The 19,991-nt window shown below is 38.8% G+C and overlaps 2 protein-coding genes across 9 annotated transcripts; both read left to right on the top strand.

Annotated features, from left to right (window-relative positions):
- Positions 1–1,006: 1,006 nt before the first annotated feature.
- On the top strand, positions 1,007–4,275 carry ran (RAN, member RAS oncogene family). The gene is made up of 7 exons (XM_088387546.1): positions 1,007–1,127; positions 1,918–1,964; positions 2,070–2,154; positions 3,179–3,304; positions 3,385–3,572; positions 3,650–3,820; positions 3,898–4,275. The coding sequence occupies exons 2-7, from the start codon at positions 1,929–1,931 to the stop codon at positions 3,940–3,942; spliced, it is 651 nt and encodes a 216-aa protein (XP_088243672.1). The 5' UTR covers positions 1,007–1,127; positions 1,918–1,928; the 3' UTR covers positions 3,943–4,275.
- A 914-nt stretch (positions 4,276–5,189) lies between these two features.
- stx3b (syntaxin 3b) lies at positions 5,190–19,275 on the top strand. 8 transcript variants are annotated; one of them, XM_088379773.1, is made up of 12 exons: positions 5,192–5,604; positions 10,971–11,045; positions 11,129–11,228; positions 11,769–11,843; positions 12,343–12,413; positions 12,493–12,601; positions 12,677–12,750; positions 13,025–13,159; positions 14,473–14,583; positions 14,795–14,905; positions 16,693–16,812; positions 17,060–19,275. In XM_088379773.1, the coding sequence occupies exons 1-11, from the start codon at positions 5,575–5,577 to the stop codon at positions 16,780–16,782; spliced, it is 981 nt and encodes a 326-aa protein (XP_088235899.1). In that variant the 5' UTR covers positions 5,192–5,574; the 3' UTR covers positions 16,783–16,812; positions 17,060–19,275. The 8 variants fall into 8 exon arrangements, 6 of the variants coding, with proteins under 6 accessions (XP_088235854.1, XP_088235859.1, XP_088235890.1 ...); XR_015859215.1 differs by lacking the exon at positions 14,795–14,905 and having other exon boundaries at positions 5,196–5,604; positions 17,060–18,760; positions 18,843–19,275; XM_088379764.1 differs by lacking the exons at positions 14,473–14,583; positions 16,693–16,812 and having other exon boundaries at positions 5,191–5,604; positions 18,680–18,760; positions 18,843–19,275.
- Positions 19,276–19,991: the final 716 nt, after the last annotated feature.

The following is a 19,991-nucleotide window of genomic DNA, read 5'->3' as shown; positions in this document are numbered from 1 at the left end:
CTACAGTATTTATTTTTCTGTTTTGTTATTAGTGCTTGACTGTTGTCTGAAAATGTCACAATTTATTTTTTTTCAATTAATGGGCAGAAATTATACATAAAAATGTGTGATTACGTTATCAGGACCAAGCATTCATAATATGTACACTCTGTAGGCTGAGGAATCAGGTTATTAGTAACTAAAAAGTAGTTAAGGGGGTGTTCACAATTTTATGATGCTTCTGTTTTATTCTTTTTTTTTATTTTATGGTAGGGTTAATCAAATCCTATTGTGTATTGCTCGTGAACCCTGTTCTCGTGAGAAGCTAAACAACGTTCAGATGTTCTTGTCTGACTTATCTGTGATGATTGTGTTTATGTTCAACAACCGGTGAATCTTCAGGGAATGTATTCAATGACCCCCCTCCCAAAAAAGACGCAAGTGCACAATAATGGGGTCTCTGAAGAAACCAAGACTGCTGCTGTCTTTTTTTCTCTCGAAGATTCTGCTGCTGCAAATTTGTGAATGCTGGAGAGCTGACACAAATTACCATACACCAAAATGTTTCCTCCTTTCACGTTTCATGACTTCTACAAACTATTCCAACTTCAAAATATATTTCTTTATTTTTATGTTATTCCGGATATCTTGGGCACTGTTCTTATTCCCGTCCCTGCACATTCTCCATATCAAGAAATGAGATAAATCTAAAATCCAACATTTTATTTCAGGTTTTAAGCGCGCTTTGACGGCTCTTCGGAAAGATTACCCCCCACCAAATAAATAAATAAATAAATAAATAAATAAATAAATAAATAAATAAATAAATAAATAAATAAATAAATAAATAAATAAGCGTATGCTTTGGAATAAGCTGAAGGGTCCCACAAACGTTTCCCCGTTTTTCTCCTCAATCATTACAACAGATACGTTCACACGTCACATGAAACGACGTATTCTCAATTGTGAAGTCATAGACGAGGGGGGATAAAACGGGGTGACGTCACAACAACTATGGTTGCTGCTTTCGCAGGGCGATTTTGCCGCTGTGTTGGTCACGTGATAAGGGCGGAAACTGACTCATAGACCACGCCGAATCTCCCGCCGCACGCAGCCATTTACTCTTTCCTTGGTTCGATATACCACTGGTAAGTCCGCTTTCTCATTCCCTCGTGGGCCTCTCCACGTTCAAAATCTTAACAATAATCCATTAATATATATATTAACACTCCGTTAAGTATACATATGTGCGTTTAAGGTCTGTGGGGTTGTCTCGCGGCCTTCAGTGTTGGTAATGGAATTTTTTTTTAGTTGGCCGTTTGTGTAACTGGTAGCCGGGTTAGCATGTTAGCATGGCGTAAAGAAAGAATGGCGCCCATCCTGCGTGCTAACTAGCTAGCAAAAGGCTTTTGCGGATTTAATGCTGGTTTGTTCGCTTCGACTTAATGAGTATATAAAAAATATCCACATTACAATTTAGTCATCCTCGCTAGATTTTGCGGTGTGAGCTGTTTTGTCGTCTAAGATCTGCTACGGCCTCGGCCGTGTTAGTTTCCTCCACTTGGATTGTTCAGCAAAAGTGACTAAATGGTTCACAGTAAACTACGTGCGTGTTCATCTACAAGCCTCTCGGTTGTGTTTATTTTTCCCAACATGTTATCGTAGTGTAACATCTCATTTGATTAAGTACGTTGCACGTTGAGCTAGGCTACCATGGAACATACCAGAACTGGGCGCTGTGTCGTGAACGGGCGGCGTTATACAAAACTAGCTTCTTTAAAAAAAAAAATGTTTCATTTTAATTTAGTTTATAAAAAAAAGCCGTATTTGGCTCAAGTCCATTGTTGGCGCAACACCGCTCTTCCTTGGTGATACAGCATGAAGTCGAGGATGACGTACACATTCGTGCTAGTTTGTAATCCCGCCTTGTGTCTCTAGATTTTGCAGACATGTCCCTGGATGATAGTGCAGTGGTTACTTTTAAGGTAGGTGATGTGGATGGATGCATTTCTGCAGTATTGCAAAACATTTTTAGGAAGGATATGAGATTTAAATCCACTTCTAACTAACTGCTTTTATCTCTTTGATAGCTTGTGCTGGTGGGTGATGGAGGCACCGGCAAAACAACTTTCGTGAAGAGACATCTTACAGGAGAGTTTGAAAAGAAATATGTTGGTGAGTGCTATTGCGAAAAAAAAACATCGACTGTATCAAGGGGGATATATAGTCTGTGTAAATCTGTGTATCATTCGTTCTTTTCAGTTCATCAATGTTAATAAGAGTGACTTCTTTGTTTTTAATTCAGCAACCAAAGGAAATAAATTATTTAATCGCACTTAGGTGACCATCACACTCGATTGAGACAAATAACATACAGCTCCTCATATAATTACACCATGCTTGAAAAAATACAAATCTTGGTGGTATTAAAATTATTTTTTTTTACCTCTAAAGTAACTAATTCCCAAGGTAGCACAGTTGCTAAATCATGACAGGAAACAAGAAAAATAATGCAGTCTCAATCAACAAACTCTTCATTCTTATTTACATTGTGTTTTTTGAAGTGGCTATAGATGGGAGAGGTTTGAAATCTCCCATCGCCGCTGGTACAGATATGCTTGAAGTCACTCGTGTTTGCCACAAGCTAAGTTTGAAAGTAAACAAGCAGCATTTTTACTAACATAAACACTGCCTCCACATGAAGCAAGTAACATGCTGCAGTACACACAGAATATTCATTACAAATCATTGATCTGTGCCAGTGGTGTAGGGTGACTGACAATTAAATGCTCTTCCACTAGATGGCAGGAGCTACATAATTAGCCCATGGACTAATTTAGGTTTGGTGGTGTGCTTTGCCTCAATAAAAATGCTCTCAAATGGACCATAATTGTCCGTCTCATAATGCGTGTGCTGGATCGTGGTCTAAACTGATTGTGTTGGCAAACAAGCCAACATACCTCTACCCCAATGCTTATTATAGAACCCAGCAAATTGAACATTAAAATCAAACTCAGTCCTGTGGCCTGCTTTGATCTTAGGTGAAAATTGAATAATGAGAAACTGCCATTTTGGATCTTAAAAACACTTCAAATTTACCCAATTTAAAATGCAATCAACCAAGCCCTAAACTTCCACTTGCCCTAAACTTCCACTTGCTGATCGTCATGACGTATTTACTGTTCTCTTGTATGTGCAGCTACTCTGGGAGTGGAGGTGCACCCACTGACTTTTCACACAAATAGAGGCGCCATCAGGTTTAATGTGTGGGACACAGCTGGGCAGGAGAAGTTTGGAGGCCTGAGAGATGGCTACTATATTCAAGGTGACTGTCGTACTCCATGTGGCATTAAAATGAATCTAAACAAAGACTTTTTTTCAAGCAAACAAACTGTTTTCTCACAGCCCAGTGTGCCATCATCATGTTTGATGTCACTTCACGAGTCACCTACAAGAATGTGCCTAACTGGCATCGTGATCTGGTGCGCGTGTGTGAAAACATTCCCATTGTGCTCTGCGGTAACAAGGTCGACATCAAAGACAGGAAAGTCAAAGCCAAAAGTATTGTCTTTCACCGCAAGAAGAACCTGCAGGTAATGCTCTCAAGCAAAGTTAGCATATGTAAATCACATCAATCCTGAATGTGACATTTTGACTGCTGTCTTTGCAGTACTACGACATTTCTGCCAAGAGTAACTATAATTTTGAGAAGCCTTTCCTGTGGCTGGCAAAGAAATTAGCCGGGGATCCCAACATGGAGTTTGTAGAAATGCCTGCTCTCGCTCCCCCTGAAGTTGCAATGGACCCAGCCATGGCTGCCAAGTATGAGGAGGAGCTTCAAGTGAGTGGAATGTGGATGGATGATTTCTACTTTAATCCTCAGAAAGTATTAGCTTCATCTAATTGTTGTTTGTCCAGGTTGCCTCACAAACGGCACTCCCAGAGGAAGACGATGACCTCTAACATGTTCCGCTGTCTCCCTTCTTCTCCCTCCCCTCTGTGGGTCAACTTGTTGGAAATTACCCCCATAACTGTTAAAACCCTCTGATGTTTTCCCTCCTCTTTTGGGGGGGTGTTTGTTTCCTGTTTTATTTTGTTTTAAAAGTCAGTTTTGAAAAGATCTGGTGGAAAAAGGGTCATTGTTTCATTGTATAGACACCCTCCTTAGTGTAATTAGCATGACATGCTTCTCTTTGTTGAGCACCATCCATTACACTTAGCCAGCTTGCAATGCTGTTGAACGGTGTGTTGGAAGCACTAAGGGAGGAAAGTTTGAATAAAGATGTTCTCAAGACATGTTGAGATGTGTATATATTTATTATTATTATTATTGTGGGGCCATTATAGGCACCATAGGACATGGGTAGGCAACTGGTCCCTGAGGGCTGGTGTCCTGCATGTTTTCCATGTCTCCCTGTTACTGATTCAAATGGTCAGATAATTAGTAAGCTCTGCAGAAGCTGGTAACAATCCTGATCATTTGAATCGCGCGTGTGGCAACAGAGGGACAGAAAACATGCAGGACACCGGCCCTTGAGGAAAGAGTTGCCTTCCCACGCCATAGGATTTCGATGTTTTGAAGAAGCCCATGATTGTCACAGTTTTATATTGAAATACACATTATGGTAGATAAAGACAGAAGACCGAACGTGCGGAGGTTCCTCCTCGTTAACGTCAGCCTGGCTCACAAACGTTGTCCAGCCTATTTGCCCCCTTGTCGACAATTAAAAAAAAAATCATTACAATGAAATTTGCATTCGTAAGACCACCAGGGGTCAGTCATACTTAGTCCAGCTGTTTGCATAGTATTCCTTGTTTCTCTTACGTAACAATCTTGTGCTTACTGTGACACCAATATACCCGCAACACTGATCTGGATTTAGAAATGCAGTTTGCATGTCCACGCAAATTATATTGGGCTGTGGTACTTATTTTCCATCACGCATCATCTGGATACATCTTTTACTGTATGTCAATATGATCAAGTGATCTAATTGTAACAATTTGAAACCAGTTCTGATCATCCAAATATTTGTTAATTCTTTGGATACCCAATGATGAAAAAAATAGTTAAATCCATCGTGTTTTATGAAATAGTGCAAGGTGTCTCGGGAGCACATTGACTCGTCCCACAACACCTGAATGCACCGGCAGCGCAGGTGGCTGTGGGCGTGGCTTCATCCTTGTGCTCGGGCATTTGTGTGCGCATGCCCGGGTCTGAAAAGTGCGTTTTAGAATGATTACCGGCGGAGGCAAGCGGAGAGACAGATTATACGGCTCCACACAACTGTTGTTTTAATCCCCTGAGCAAGGAGATTTAGACAGGAGAAAACACTGGCTTCGAACCCAGCAGCCATATTGTATGGGAAAACGAAGAGAGGACTCCGATTCTCAGAAAAAAAGTACTCTGGTCTAACCACCCTAACAAGACTTTTGAGGAGTTTACATTTCGCCTTCAAGGCCACTGGCGGTGGGTTTCATGTCGGACAGCTAGCTTCGTCAGCTGTCTGAGTAGAAGAGAGACCAAGGCGAGCTTTCTCAAACTATTTGGGCCCAATTACTTGCTTTCGAGGCGTTTATTTAACACGCTGAAATATGAAGGACCGATTGGAACAACTGAGAGCGGTGAGTCCGGAGATTGCACCGTTTTTTTTTTTTCTACGTGGTCCTTTATTACTAACCTACTCATAAACCTTTGATTAGTGTTATCACAAACGGGTGTTTTAAACACATGTTTTAAATTTAAAAAATGTTTTAACATTCTCATCTTGAAAGTAACGGCTTATAATGAGAAGCGTCATGTGTTTAGAACGACTAGTTTGCTTGTCATTAATTTGTATGATACGTGATCTATATAGTATATCCCTTAATCATCTTCCGTGTTCGTATCTGATTACATCATGTCATTAGTGAGTAATCAAATTAAATATACGTAAAATGTTGGGTGTATTTGGCCTCACAGTTAATGCTTTTACAGCCATTTGGAAAATAGGTCACTTATGTCCTGATGTACTTCTTCCCGGTGAAGGAGAGACTTCTATCAGTGTTACAGCACCTGCCAGAAGAGAATATGGTTCGTGGTTACATGCCAAACGTGGATACTCCTTACAGCCTATTTTTTATTTTATTTTTTATTATTTTTTTAGCATTGACATCAATGGAAACATTAGTGACAAAATCAGATGATGAAATAACATAATAAGGGGTGAGGCCAAATGTTATCGTATCATGTACCAATTCGGGATGTGTTACCATAGCTACAACCAAGTCCTGACCAAATATTTGTTGTGTTTGAAGTTATTCAACTGTGGTATCACCCCAGGTTTCTGTGTCTCCCACAGCTGGTCTGTTTTTCAGGGAAATGAAGAACAAATAGCAGCTGAAGCAAGCTGGGAAGTTAATAGATTTGACCTTATTGGAGCACAAATAGCTAGTTTAATTACTGTATCTCTTTTTCCATCTTCTGAAGTCAACTCGTGGTTCTATTACCTGTGCAATGTTCCTGCAATGTCCCTTATCTTAATATGTTTACTTTCTGGCTGCATATCACTCAAGAGATCTGCTTTCTGAGGTCACTTGACATTTACCTGTTTTGAACTTCCTTCTTTTTCTACTTGTCCACGACTTGGCATTAAAGCAGTTTCGTTGTCAAAGCTATACACGAAACAATGACAGACCTTTGCATCTGTCAATAAAGTTAATACAAGACGTGACTTAAATTGCCTGTACAGTTTATAAAAGTAACTATAAAACAGAGTCGACAAACTGTTCGACCCAACACTGTTGTAGCTTCAGTAATGTAGACATTTCAAATCTTGCCATCATATTTTTTTGCAACATTTACACCTACCAACCTGTGATTATGTTTGCTTGTGTCATAGTGCCACTGTGTGTTTTGTGCATTGTTGCCCCTGATATGTGCCGTGACCTCCTTGTCTCACTGTGACTCTTGCGCACTTCATGATTTATGGAGACATAGTCCAACAGTTTAGCACCTTTAAAGAGTTTTGGGCAAGATAAAGAAATGGACCGGATTGTAATAGAAGTGTGTGCTCATATTGGCCGTCAGTGATCAGCATCAGCTCAGCTATGGCCCTAATAAAGACAAGCAGAGTAGAAAAAGAAGCAATTAAGGAATACTGATGTGTGGGTGGAGTTTTTTATTTAAGCATTTATGCTTGTCTAAATTGAGTCCTATCTACCACTGACTTGTCTCTTGCTATGTACTGTGCTTCCTGACTTGATTTTGCTGAGTGAATGGTAATGGAAGGAAGTTAGTGTTTCCTCATATGAAGCTCGTTCAAGCCAAAGAATGTTCTCCTCATACTCTGGCTTGACTTGCTGAAGCATCAGGAAAAGAAACACTTGTCACCATGTCTTAATGTGTCCACCGCCGCCACAGTGGGGCCAAAGTCGAATATCCAAAGAAGTAATTTGAAATCCAAATTTAGAATTTGTGTTGAATGTGAAAGGTGTAAAACTTTAAACAACTGATAACAAGAACTTCATTTGACAAAGCCTTTACTTAATAAAACAAGTCTCAAATACTCCACCCTCCCCCCAAAAAACCAACTACTTTGATAAATAGGTGTTTTCAGGCAAAAATAATCAAGGCATGACAGAAACTGCATTCCAATCTTTTAGCATCGTCAGTGCGTTTCCAGGTGAACGATTCATGAATTTCATTGATGTGATATAGTAAAGCATAATCTACTCAGCAACGTTAGCATCTCTAATATACATGCATACCTGTACATAATTTAGCTTCTTGGCGAAGCCCATGTGAGTCTTCAGCACTGGAATTGAAACCCATTCCTGCCACTTTCACTATGCAGAGAGCTGTTTGTGCAGACTGCTGCGCCATCTGGGTTTACTGACCTTGTGACTTTTTTTAAGCGTGCAAAATGTTTGGTGTGATCACAATCGGACTGGTGCGCATCTGCTGCTAATGAGGAGGCAACTCCTTCCAAATTGTCTGGGCCAATATTTGTCATTCTGCCCATTATCAGCATCAGCCTTTTTTATTAATCCAACGGACATCGAGTCATCAGTTCAAAACTGGGTCAGATATTAATAGTTTCTCCTATAGCTATTGTACTTTATTTTCAGATGTACTTACATTAAGCATAAGTAATGTTGCATCTTAATTTTGAACTATAGGATCCTTGCTATCACGTTAAAATATAACATTGACATTTAGATACTTTCCCTTCCCTTTGAGTTAACTTTATAAGAAATCCTATACTTAATTTTTTTAACTTTAAGCAAGGTTGAGTAAAAAAAATAACATTTAAATTATATTTACTTCATAAAACTTCAGGGAGCTATTTATTTGTTAAAATTTTCATTGAATTTGACAAAAAGTGCCACGGACCCTTGAAACTCTGTATTATTTTGTTTTTGAACTTTTGCATTTTTTTTAGTCCAATTTTAAAATAAAGGTGTCATTTGTTTTTGTTTTTAAAAAAAGCTAAAGAAAGACAGAAATAAGCTGTAAATCTGATGTTTCAATAAACAGGTGCCCTTTTGGCATTTAAATGAGTTTAAGCGTTGGGTGTGTATTACATAAATAAATGATGCCCAATTTTTTATTTTTTTTACTGTGAATGAATATCACCTTAAAACATTGGTTATTGGTCTCCTCAATCCCTTATAATCGGTATCGGCCCTTAAAAAAATCATATCCGTCTAGCACAAAGACAAACCAGTCAAATATATATTTTCTAGCTTTCAATAACGTGTTTGAAGAATAAACGTTTAAATATCAAAATACCATCAAAGAATAGCGAGACCCATTGTGGCAGAAGTGAGGAACATGTCTTTATTCCATGACTGCTGCTAATAGATACAAGGCTGATGTATATAACAAGTCATCAAAGCAACAAAGGACAACATATCACCTCACCCCCAACTGCTGGCCTGCTCGGTGAGAGGCCTGCTACTGAGGTCCGTCACACCATTATGCTGGATTGACGTAGCATGTGCTGTAAGGTGGTACTGTCATTCTGGACTGGTTTCCGTGTTTAATTTGTGATATAAACACTCCTCCTAACCATAATATTCTGAAAATATTAGAACAAAACTCACTTATTTTGGATGATATTAATGTCAGTAGCATTATTATGCAAATGCATAAAATTCTGGAACTGCTTCCTACATTCATATCATCTACAATCTTGTGAGGTTTGTTTTAATAATTTCAGAATATGATTAGATAATTTGTATTGATGTCTTTATAGACCATTTTGGTGACAATTGTTAAGTTTTTGGACCAATAAGTTACGAGGCAATATGGAAAAGCAACCTTGTGTCGTGAAAAGAATAAAAAAATAATGTGAGTTTTTCTTCTAATATTTTCAGAATATGATTAGCCCAAAACCCCTTTACATCAAGTAATAAAGTAGTTTGTCATCTTTTTATTTTATGCCAAGTAAACAAGTAACTATTCTATCGGCTTTAATATTTAGTTAAAAAAAAGAAAAAAAAAGTCCAATTTAAAAAAAAATGGGAGGGTGTACATGGAAAAACTAATGTGATATTTGGAATGGATTCTACATACCAACATCTGAAATTGCCCTTGAAAGTTGTTGTTGGCTACTTTGTTTACTCAATTTTTAAAATTATCATTTTTATGCAGACGGTGTAAAGTGGCTTCAATATTGTGGGAAATCTATTTGAAAAATAAAGAGCAGGCAAGCGTGATAGTTACAGTGGGATTATTTTCTTTTTTTTTTCTTTTTCTTTTTCTCCCTCCCAGTTCTCTGCCAGCGGGCCTTTGGCATAGCCATCAATGGCTGCGAAAGACACTTGTGCAGCTCGGGAGCTTGACACCAAACCCTGGCTTGTATGAAAATAATATGACAATGTTGTTTACTTTTAAGTGAGTGGTGTAGTCTTGCATCAACTTTGACAAACTGAAATGTTATTTGGAGAGGCGTCCTTATCACTGTCAGATGTTTTCCTGACATGTTGAGACATCCTTATCATTGTAAAACATTTTCCCTACCTCCCAAAAAACCCCAACAACATTTTTTTTTTCGTTATAGTTTGTTTGTGTCCGCCTATAGCTCTTTGTTAAGATAAACTAATTGTTAATATGGGAAAAATACCTTTCCGTAAGGCTCTGTCATTTTTATTATTGCACACTGTATTGTTTTAAAATGGCCGTTATGGTTATTCATGCATCACACATTCCCCAGTAGGAAATAGATTTTCCAACTTCCTATTTTCTAAACTATTTTACAAGTCTTTCTGTGTACACTGAATTTGTTTGCAGCTATTTTGGCCTCAAGTTAGTTTGTTCAGCAGGATGTCTCTAAGAGCGCTGGGTGTTTGACTTAGGTGGCTGGATTGTTATCTGCTAAAGGAAAGACTGTGACTGCTTTGAGACTTTTAAAAATAAAACAAGAACACTCCCATGTGCAATTCTGAAAATGCATTAGAAAATGTACACACATAAAAACAAATTAAATGTATTTCTTCTGTATAATTCAGTTTTTAATCGCTTGTATGCAAATAATTGGGTCTTTGGAACGCTTCGCCACCCATCAAGTGTGAAATTTCAATCTCAATCATTTTGGGCCCTTCACATTTTTTCTTGACCGTGACATGGGGTTTCTCCACCAGGGTGCTCTATACACACTAAATCTAAGCTATTATTGACTTGGCAGTGAAACTAAGCAAGGATCCACTTTATTTCTATGGAGACGAATGTTGTGCTACGTGTTAGCGTCTGATAAATGTCACATACTGTATTTTATGGCAACAAGGGAAAGAGAGTGTCAGGCATATGGTATTGGATGTGCACCAAGTCATGTGTTCATCACTCAGTGTGGTTTGGTGATAAAGTCCGTCACCCATGAATGAAATTACAACAGATGTTTTTATCACCTTTATTAGAAAAACATGGAAAGGGAGCTGATTTAATTTTATGGAACAACTGCATAAAATGTCCTAAAATGCTGACACTTGCTCTGCTTTTGACAATTCAGACTTGCAATCAAGATGACGATGAAGTGGAGATTGCAATGGACAATGCGGCCTTTATGGATGACTTCTTCTCCCAGGTGTGTTTTTGACAATTAAAATGTTACTGCAAATTAGCACATTCAGACATTAGCATACAGCCAACTTGCCTTGTATGTTTCAGATTGAGGACATCAGGAACAGCATCGACAAAATTGACGAGAATGTGGCGGAGGTCAAAAAGCTGTTCTCTGTTATTCTGTCTGCTCCAACATCAGATCAAAGTAAGACATCTCAACCGCACTGTTTTGTGTTAATGTCATTTTGTTTGCCTATCTTCCTTACTTATGCATGTTTTCGGTTTTCAATGTTCTTGTCACTTTAAACAGATTCACTCAATGGTCTTTCTACACATCCAGGATATAATAAGAGTTGAGAGCGGATACAGCAGCTCCTTCAAAATGAAATGCTGTAGTTTGTACGTTATTAACATCGTTGCAATTCAGTCTGTATATTTATTTTTATGCCCTGCTCATTTAGGTTAAAAAAATTCTCAGCAGTATTCAAAATTGCAGTACAAACTACTTTGTCGATGAAACACATTGTTAGTTTAACACATCAATTACAAAGGAGATTACTCCTCTTTATGAAGTCTAATTCTTTTTTCATTTTGTATCAAATTTTATTAGATGGTGCAGGTATAAATTTTTTCATTCAATATTAGCAGAATAAAAGTAGGTTGTGTTAAAAACCTGCTTGTTTTAAATATAAAACATTTTTAATTAAGTAGATGTTTATTTGGGAAAAACATGTTTTTCTTTCAGAAACACAGGATGACTTGGAGGCAATCACCAACGACATCAAGAAAATGGCAAACAACGCTAGAAACAAACTCAAGAGTGAGCCTGAACCCTTCAATACACTCACACACACACACATTCATATGACTGAGTTTGTGACTTAGTTCATAGGTGTCAAACTCAAGGCCCAGGGGCCAGATACGGCCCGCCACATCATTTTTATGTGACCCGCAAAGACAAATTGTGCATCGACTTCATGTGTCAATACTAAAATTAAAAATTGTCTTCACTTTAAAAAAAAAAAAATAGAAAAAATTGCTCAAATTTTTCATTAGCATTCATTTTTTAAAATATTTTAAGTTTTTACTACGCTCTGATCAGTTTGTTGTGTAGCCTATACTGTATACAATATAAGGCTTTGACAGTCATAATGACCCTCCGAAGGAAACTATGACTATGATGCGGCCCGTGGCAAAAATTTGTTTGACACCCCTGCCTTACATCATCCTAACTGCATTCATTTTTAATTGATGCCAACTTTTGATGCTTTGAAGTCAAACTTAAAAAATATGCGGCTAGAATATGAATTTCTCTGCAGCCATCGAGAGGAATCTGGAGTCAGAAGAACAGGAGAGGGTGTCAGCAGACGTGCGGATACGTAAATCACAGGTTAGAATCATCATTTGTTAGATCTTGGATTATCAAATTGCTTTTTCCCTCCCATTCATTTTATGTTATTCTTTTCCAGCATGCAGTGTTGTCTAGGAAGTTTGTGGAGGTCATGACTAAGTATAATGAAGCTCAGGTGGACTTCAGGGAGAGGAGTAAAGGACGTATTCAGAGACAGTTGGAGATCAGTGAGTGATGCCTGTCTATAAAGAGTCCGGGTAAAAGTGTGACTGTCATATGATTTCATTTGGTGTTTTGTCTAGCCGGGAAGGCGACAACGGATGAAGAACTTGAGGAGATGTTGGAGAGTGGCAATGCTGCGGTGTTTACTGCAGGGGTGAGTGTGATGGTGTTATGTTGCACTTTGCCTTACTCGTTAAGTCCTCAATCCCAGCTCTCAGTGTCTCAATAAAATACAAAACAACCGGTTAATGTTTCGCTTTAGATTTGGTCCGGTGAGCTCAACAGTCATTTCCCATTGTTGAACCGCGTGACAATGCTGAGCATTGTTGCTAATAAATGCTCAATGTTGCCCCCTGGCCCTTATGCAAGTAGTGATCTCAATATGGGTAGAAAACATAATATGCTTAAAATGTTTGCACTGACTGCAGATTGTTGACTCTGGGATTTCCAAACAAGCTTTGAGTGAGATAGAAGCCCGCCACAAAGACATAGTTCGTCTGGAAAGTAGCATCAAGGAGCTGCACGACATGTTTGTAGACATCGCCATGCTGGTGGAGAGCCAGGTACGCCCATCCACCTGTCCATCATGTCTCCCTTTCATAAAAAATTCTGTCACCTTCATTTTTCCAGTACTTGACATTTTGCATTCCTTGACTTCTTTCTGTCTAATTTGTGTGCATCCTGACTGCATTCAGAGCATTTCTGCTCTTCATGTGCTGCCTGCTAGTGTTGATCATTGACTGTCTGTCTTCCTTCTGTCTTTTCCAGCCCCATGAAACTTTCACTTTTCCGGTTACTCTCTTATGCCACCTCCATCTCATCACTCATCAATTATGGGTCAACACAAAAGCATTTTATGACTCAAAGCATCAGACTAACTCATAATTATTTGAAGCCATGTTTCTTTTATATATAAATTACACAAATGGTATAATTGCATATATTTCCTTGCATCATGCTTTCTGAGGGGAAGTCTCTATTGAGGTAAGAGGCAAGAAGTATGTTTCTAGTCGCACTGTTTCTTTAAAAACTATTTTATTTCTCTCTTACGTTAACATGGATACACGTGAATTTAATCGTTAAAAACACAAACAAGTACTATAATATTTTTCCTTGCCTTCCTGGGGGTTAAGATCAGGGGATGTCGAAAGTAATTGTCAACTATGGCCATGTGAAGCCCTTTGAGACGTTTTTGTGATTAAAGAAATTTGACATGACTTCTAATGCGTATTTATTTGTTTAATCCCTCAAGAGATATAAGTGACTCGATTTGAGGTTTTTTTTTTTTTTTCCCCAGACCATAAATTTGAAATATTAGTGCGTTCTGGTGGTGGTGAACTTAATTCTCATTTTACACAATTTGACAAAAATGCAATAGACTGATTAGCCCAATAAAACCCTAGATGGGATTTCCACTTCCAGTTGAGGTTTATTGTCAAACTAACCCTAAATTGTGTATTGATAACAAGCATGAATGCAAATGGTGGAGCCGGATGTTTACACAGATATTACAACATGTATCTCTAATCTATTAATATTCACATGCATATAGTCCTTATCTTCTGCAGGGATTGATTAATATTAGAGTGACCTGCTGAAATTTGAAAGCCTCCATTTATTGTCATATGACTGCCCCTGGTGGAGCAACAGTTAGGCTAAAGCTCTTTTATTCTTTTGGCATTATTATATGTTTTTATAAACTGCAATATAGTGTAAAGTGCAGGCTGGAGGGGATTAATGTCCTTTCCATTCATTTCTTTTGAGATGGGTTTTTAGATTAGGAGCATTGACTATAGCTTGTATCTTAAGGCACCATTCTATTTGTTTCGCTTGTAATTTGAACGTCACCTAAGTAAACCTATTTGTATTTTTTCAGGGTGACATAGTAGACAACATAGAGCAGAATGTTTCCAAGTCAGTGGACCACATCATGGTTGCTAAAGAGCAGACCAAAAAGGCTCTAAGGTACCAGAGTAAAGCACGCAAGGTAATGTTGTCCAGCCAATTGATAATCAGTTTCCCCTTCTGCTTTTGTTTTTCCTCATTTCTCTGACTGCTTGCTTTTTGTGGCCATTACACATACACACAGGCCAAGCCACTCATCGTGGTTACAATCCATTCATGTCAACATGCCCCCTGTTACGTTGTGTGTTAATTATGCATGAATTAATCCATAATTGCTCTGGGAACCACGAAAGGGGGGGATGATTGACAGGATTGAGAGCAACATGGACCAATCGGTGGGCTTTGTGGAGCGAGCAGTTGCGGACACTAAGAAAGCTGCAAAATTTCAGCAAGAGGCCCGACGCGTGAGTTACCATTGTGAAAATCAGTGGTTCCATTTCCCAAAAGCATGGAAATCATTTTTTGTCCATTTTTTTTGTTCAACTGTGACACAGCGATACCCGAATGTTTTCTGTAGTCGAGCGATAATGATGATAAAATGAAAGTGGCCACGTGGTACAGCGTAACAATAAGGCTTGATTTGCCAATGCGGTCAACCATTTAGGAAAGTATTCAGAACACTCTGTGTTATTTGAATTGAGACAAAATGAATACTGTGATGATAAAACATTCACCTCAGTGCATCCCAGTGAGATCAAGAGCTATATAAAAAATGCTGCCTTAACAATGATTATAATGTTAGATTAATTGATTCTGTGAGAGACGCATTCATTTTTTGTTGCAGTGCAGTGTGTAACTCCATTACAAGCTATTTCCAATACTTTTAACTATCGTTGTGATGGGCGAAAGTAGTAGTGGTCAGGATAATCGAAACAAAAAGACTGACTCACTCAACTCAGAGCCGCATGTCCAGCAACACATTGCACTTTTACAATTTACTAGTAACAATCAAAGTTTATTTGCATTTTTTGGCCCTCGTGGTATGGATCATTAATTATATCCATTGCTTTGTAGTATAAACTAAATGCAGTCATGACTGCTATTCGCGAGGGATAGAGAACTGGCTGGTCTGGTAATAGTGAAGATATGCATAAAATTCATGACCATTGAAATTCATCTGGGGAATTGTACTAAACAAATAACCCACACCAAATTCCCACAGTCAAATTGCATATGCTAATCCGCGAGTGGTGAACTGCGAGTACACGTCAGTCCATTTTATATCCGTTCATAAGTGTCCCCTACACAAACATCCAGTCAGTACAAGATAAATTCCTGTAAAGCATGCTTTTGGGAAATTGGTACCCAACCCCGGAGCCTCAGTGTAATCCTGTCTCTTCCTTTGTGATCCTGCCCCCCCAACCACAGCAAAACTAAACCACACTTATCAACAACACATGCATATACAAACACACAAACATACTGTTTTCTACACTTTTGGTTCTTTCACTTTTTGTCTGTCAGCTTGTGTGTTTCAAAAGTTTCTTTTGAACAGTCAAGGTAAGGCAGCATTGGTGAGAAAATGAGTTCATTGCTTCTGTGAAAATTTGTAATTTAAATGGTGACTTGGATGACAAGTGAAATGTATTTGATGTCTCTAACAAGCTCTGATGGGTCTGTGTAGTTCTGTAAGAAAGCGGAGTGACAAACTGTTAATCTTATGGAACTGATCCACTTCCTTCTGTTGACTCTATTTTATGAGCACACCAATTATTGTTGATGATTTGCGTTTGTATCTAATCATTAATGCTGTATTTTATGAGCATACAAGTATCGTTGATGCTTTGCGTTTGTGTCTAATCATTAATGCTGTATTTTCTCCAATTACAAAAAAATAAATATTTGGTAAAGTTTTCATTCAACATGCGTCGTAGGTAAATTAAGTACGTGTGGGAGAAAAACTGGTGAATAAAATCAAAATGTAGTGCAACAGTAAAAGTACTTTTTTTTCCTTTGAAAATTAGTTGCTCTTTTCTGTTCTGTTAACTAATATCAGATATTTATCGATGACTGAATTCGAACTTCCTAGTAGTCGCTCCAAAATACGTTTTTGTTTACTTGTTCAAGTGGGCAACACACCCATCGACTCTTAGGGATACACACATGGACAGTGACAGAAAAATAAATCGTGCTGACTGACACTGGACGGTAGAAAGTTCTCTTGAAGGGTCCCATCTGTACTTCCCAACAGAGATTGGTGTACATAGTGCTGATTGTTCTGGTGTTGGTGGCTGTGCTAGCTCTCATAATTGGATTGTCAGTGGGCCTGACGCGCAGCTGACAAGATGTTTGAGTAAGACGATTGCTAAAGGTGAGTAACTCGGGAACAAATAACCTCTCACAAAGGGTGGAGGCCGTCTTGAAAAGGGTTTGCATGAGTTTGTTCTCCTGCTAAGGCTTTGTGTGTAAGGTGACTTAAAGTTTGCGTGAGTGCGGGCGGGTGTTTTCTCTCACTTGGTTGGAGCAAACAAAAAGCGGTGCTCGTGGCGACTGTCTTTCCCCTCCTATGCAAGTAGAGACTTTGACCCCATGCTAATTCTTGTCCTCCCCCTTTGTAGAAGATGATCATTATCGGTGTCATCTGTGCGGTGCTCCTTGTCATCCTCCTCGCCATCATCCTCTCACAGACTCTATAGCGAGGATCTCGGTCACCATGATCATCTCCACTCCATCCATCACCCACGTGCAAACCAAAGAAAAGACTTTCCTAGCGCTGTACCTCATGTACTTGTCATTCCTTAACATCTGGAGGGACGGCCTGTCGTATACGATGATTTTGTAAATCTTTCAAGCCAAAGACACTTTGTTCTGCTAGACACAAGACTGAACCTGATGTTAGGCAAAGCACTGGTGGGGCCACAATGCAGCTCCACTTCAGTGTCTTTTTTTCATTCCATCGTTCAAGTAGTGCCATAATGCCTAACAGGTTAACAACCTGACCCTCTGCTCGAAGCACCTCACTTCTAATGAGTCTTTGACTCATTTCACAATGAACTGGGAATTGTAAGGTTCATGGGCGTTTTGGCACTTTCACCTTGTTGCTATAATTGAGCTTGGTTGTAAATATTACATTATTATACATAGTGAAGTTACTGCTGTTTGTTGCCAACCTCGAGTCCTGAACATGTCTGTTTGACTGAAAAGTGCACATGTTGAAGTCGCCACTCTTCTTTGCAGGTGATGAGCAAAGCATTCCATAAAACTAAATTTGTAATGAACGATTTTAATGCAGAGGGCTAAAAAAAGGCCTCAGGTAGTACCACAAGTAACAATGGTACCCAAACTGTTTGATTTTATACTTGTTGATATATTGCTAATAAAGTTGCACCTACACAAAGGGCACCATTCAAAGCTGTAGCCTGGCTGGTGGCTTCTTTTTACCAACGTGCTTTTTCTAAAATTCCAATTAGTGAGTCAAATAATGACAGAAAACTCAAATTGTTTCTTCCATCATACTTACGCCAAAGGTCACGATATTGTTTTCAGAAATACAGTCAAAATTTTGCTCATCCCATACGCAACAGTGAAGGTACTTGAATGAAATAACGGTCATCTTAAATTTCATTGTGAGCATTTGATGTCAGATCGCAACAATTTTTTCCCATTCGCAAAAATAATCAAATTAATTTCAAGAGCTCTTATTTCTGAGTCTCGCAGATATAATTTCTCTGTTGTGTTCAGTGACTGCAATCCATGAGTTGCACAGTGTGTGCAGTAGCCACTGCCATTGAAAAACACGCATATTTCCATGTGGACTGCAGCCTGGTGCCGTTTGTTTGTTTTTTTGTTTTGTTTGTTTTGTTTTGTTTGTTTGTTTGTTTGTTTGTTTGAAGCCACCCACCTGTAACAAGGGAACAAAAGTATTTAATTGTATGCTGTTTTAAGTTCACAAGTCAATTATTTCAATGCAAATTAAAGATGTTTTCTGTTTGTGTGGTTGAGTTGGTGTTTCCTTGTAATTCCTTGCTTGGTAAATATAGTTTGAATGACCTTTCAAACGCAATGGAAATGTCAACAAAGGTAAGTTCTTGTTTCCACATTGTGGTAATTGAGTTTTTCTATGCACACACATGCACACACTTCTTTCCCTTGGTTTTCCCCCTCATCCCTACTTTATGTGCCCCATGCATTTTAAGTTCACAACGCTTGAATAATTATTTGATGTCCCATGTCTACAGAAAAAGATGATGATAACATTGTGCTGTGCCATCATTGGAATCGTGGTGTTCTCCTATCTCTACAGCTTCTTCTCATAAAAGGTATCATTCATCAACATTAATGATTTAAGAAACATAGTCTGATTATGCAACGTCTTTGCCTTGTGTGATGTTTGCTTCAAAGAGGATTTCATCAGGTAAAAACAAACGTATACTCACCTCGAGTGACTAAGTCATGTGTTCTTCCGTACTTCCCTCTAAATATATTGTTATAAATTGTTTTATTGATGTATGAATCTATGTTATTGCCAGAATGTTTTTGGAACGCTGCACCACACCACCTTCTGGTGGTAATCTAAAAAAACTGAGCGTTCCAAAATTGTGTTGAAATTTAACTCGTCTTTGTGGGGTTTAAAAGGCAGATTACAAGCGTGCAAATGACTACTCAGGTAGAAGTATTTTAGGTTTTGTTTGTCATGATTTGTGTTGACTATGTTGTGCGTGCATGTAGGCTCTCAAAATGCGTGGTTTTTTTTCTTTTTTTTTTCTTGTCACTCCCTGGCTGCCTGTCAACCCAGAAAAGCGTGTTACGTAATAAACGATAGCTGTGCGTTGTACCAGCTGGTGTACGTGTCGTTTCTTCGGTGGACTTTTTATTTTTTTTTAAATATATCACAAAAATTTTGAAAGGTTATTCTTTTGGTTTTCCTGACCCAAATCGATGTAGCACTGTATCACTCTGCCAGTATTACATAAATACGTCATCTTCCTTGTCTTTATCAATGTTCCAACATGCAAGAAGAGAAAATAGCCCGGCTGTCAGCATAAAGGGGCGGAGTTTAGTGAATGGTGCGCTCGATTTGTACCAAAATTAACCCATTTAAAGCGGGGTGCCATTCCTCTGGGGCCACGTCGTGGATGTTTATTTTTATTTTATTGCTTTGTTTCCTCTGTTGACCTTCATGACTTTGAAACCATACAAATGTAACGTCATTTTAGGCATTCAAAATTACCCCTGTATTGGAATATTATATTATTCTCAAGTGAGGGCGGCACTCTGAAGCACGACTTATCATGTCCGCCTCACTGTGCAGAGGTTGTAGGTTTGATTCCGGCTCCAACTTTCTTGTGAGGAGTTTGCATGTTCTCCCCGTGCCTGCGTGGTTCCTCCCACGTTCCATAGACATGCATGATAGGCCTACTGACTCCTCCAAATTGTCCGTAAGTCTGAATATGAGTGTGAATGTTTGTTTGTCTGTGCGTGGCCTGCGATTGGCTGGCGACCAGTTCAGGGTGTACCCCACCTACTGCCCGAAGTCAGCTGGGACGGGCT

This window comes from Syngnathus floridae, chromosome 1, assembly GCF_059516105.1.
Source record: "Syngnathus floridae isolate MCC-2025c chromosome 1, RoL_Sflo_1.0, whole genome shotgun sequence".
Taxonomy (NCBI): Eukaryota; Metazoa; Chordata; class Actinopteri; order Syngnathiformes; family Syngnathidae; genus Syngnathus; species Syngnathus floridae.
The sequence above is the reverse complement of the archived record's forward strand: the minus strand, read 5'-3'. Positions and strand labels throughout refer to the sequence as shown.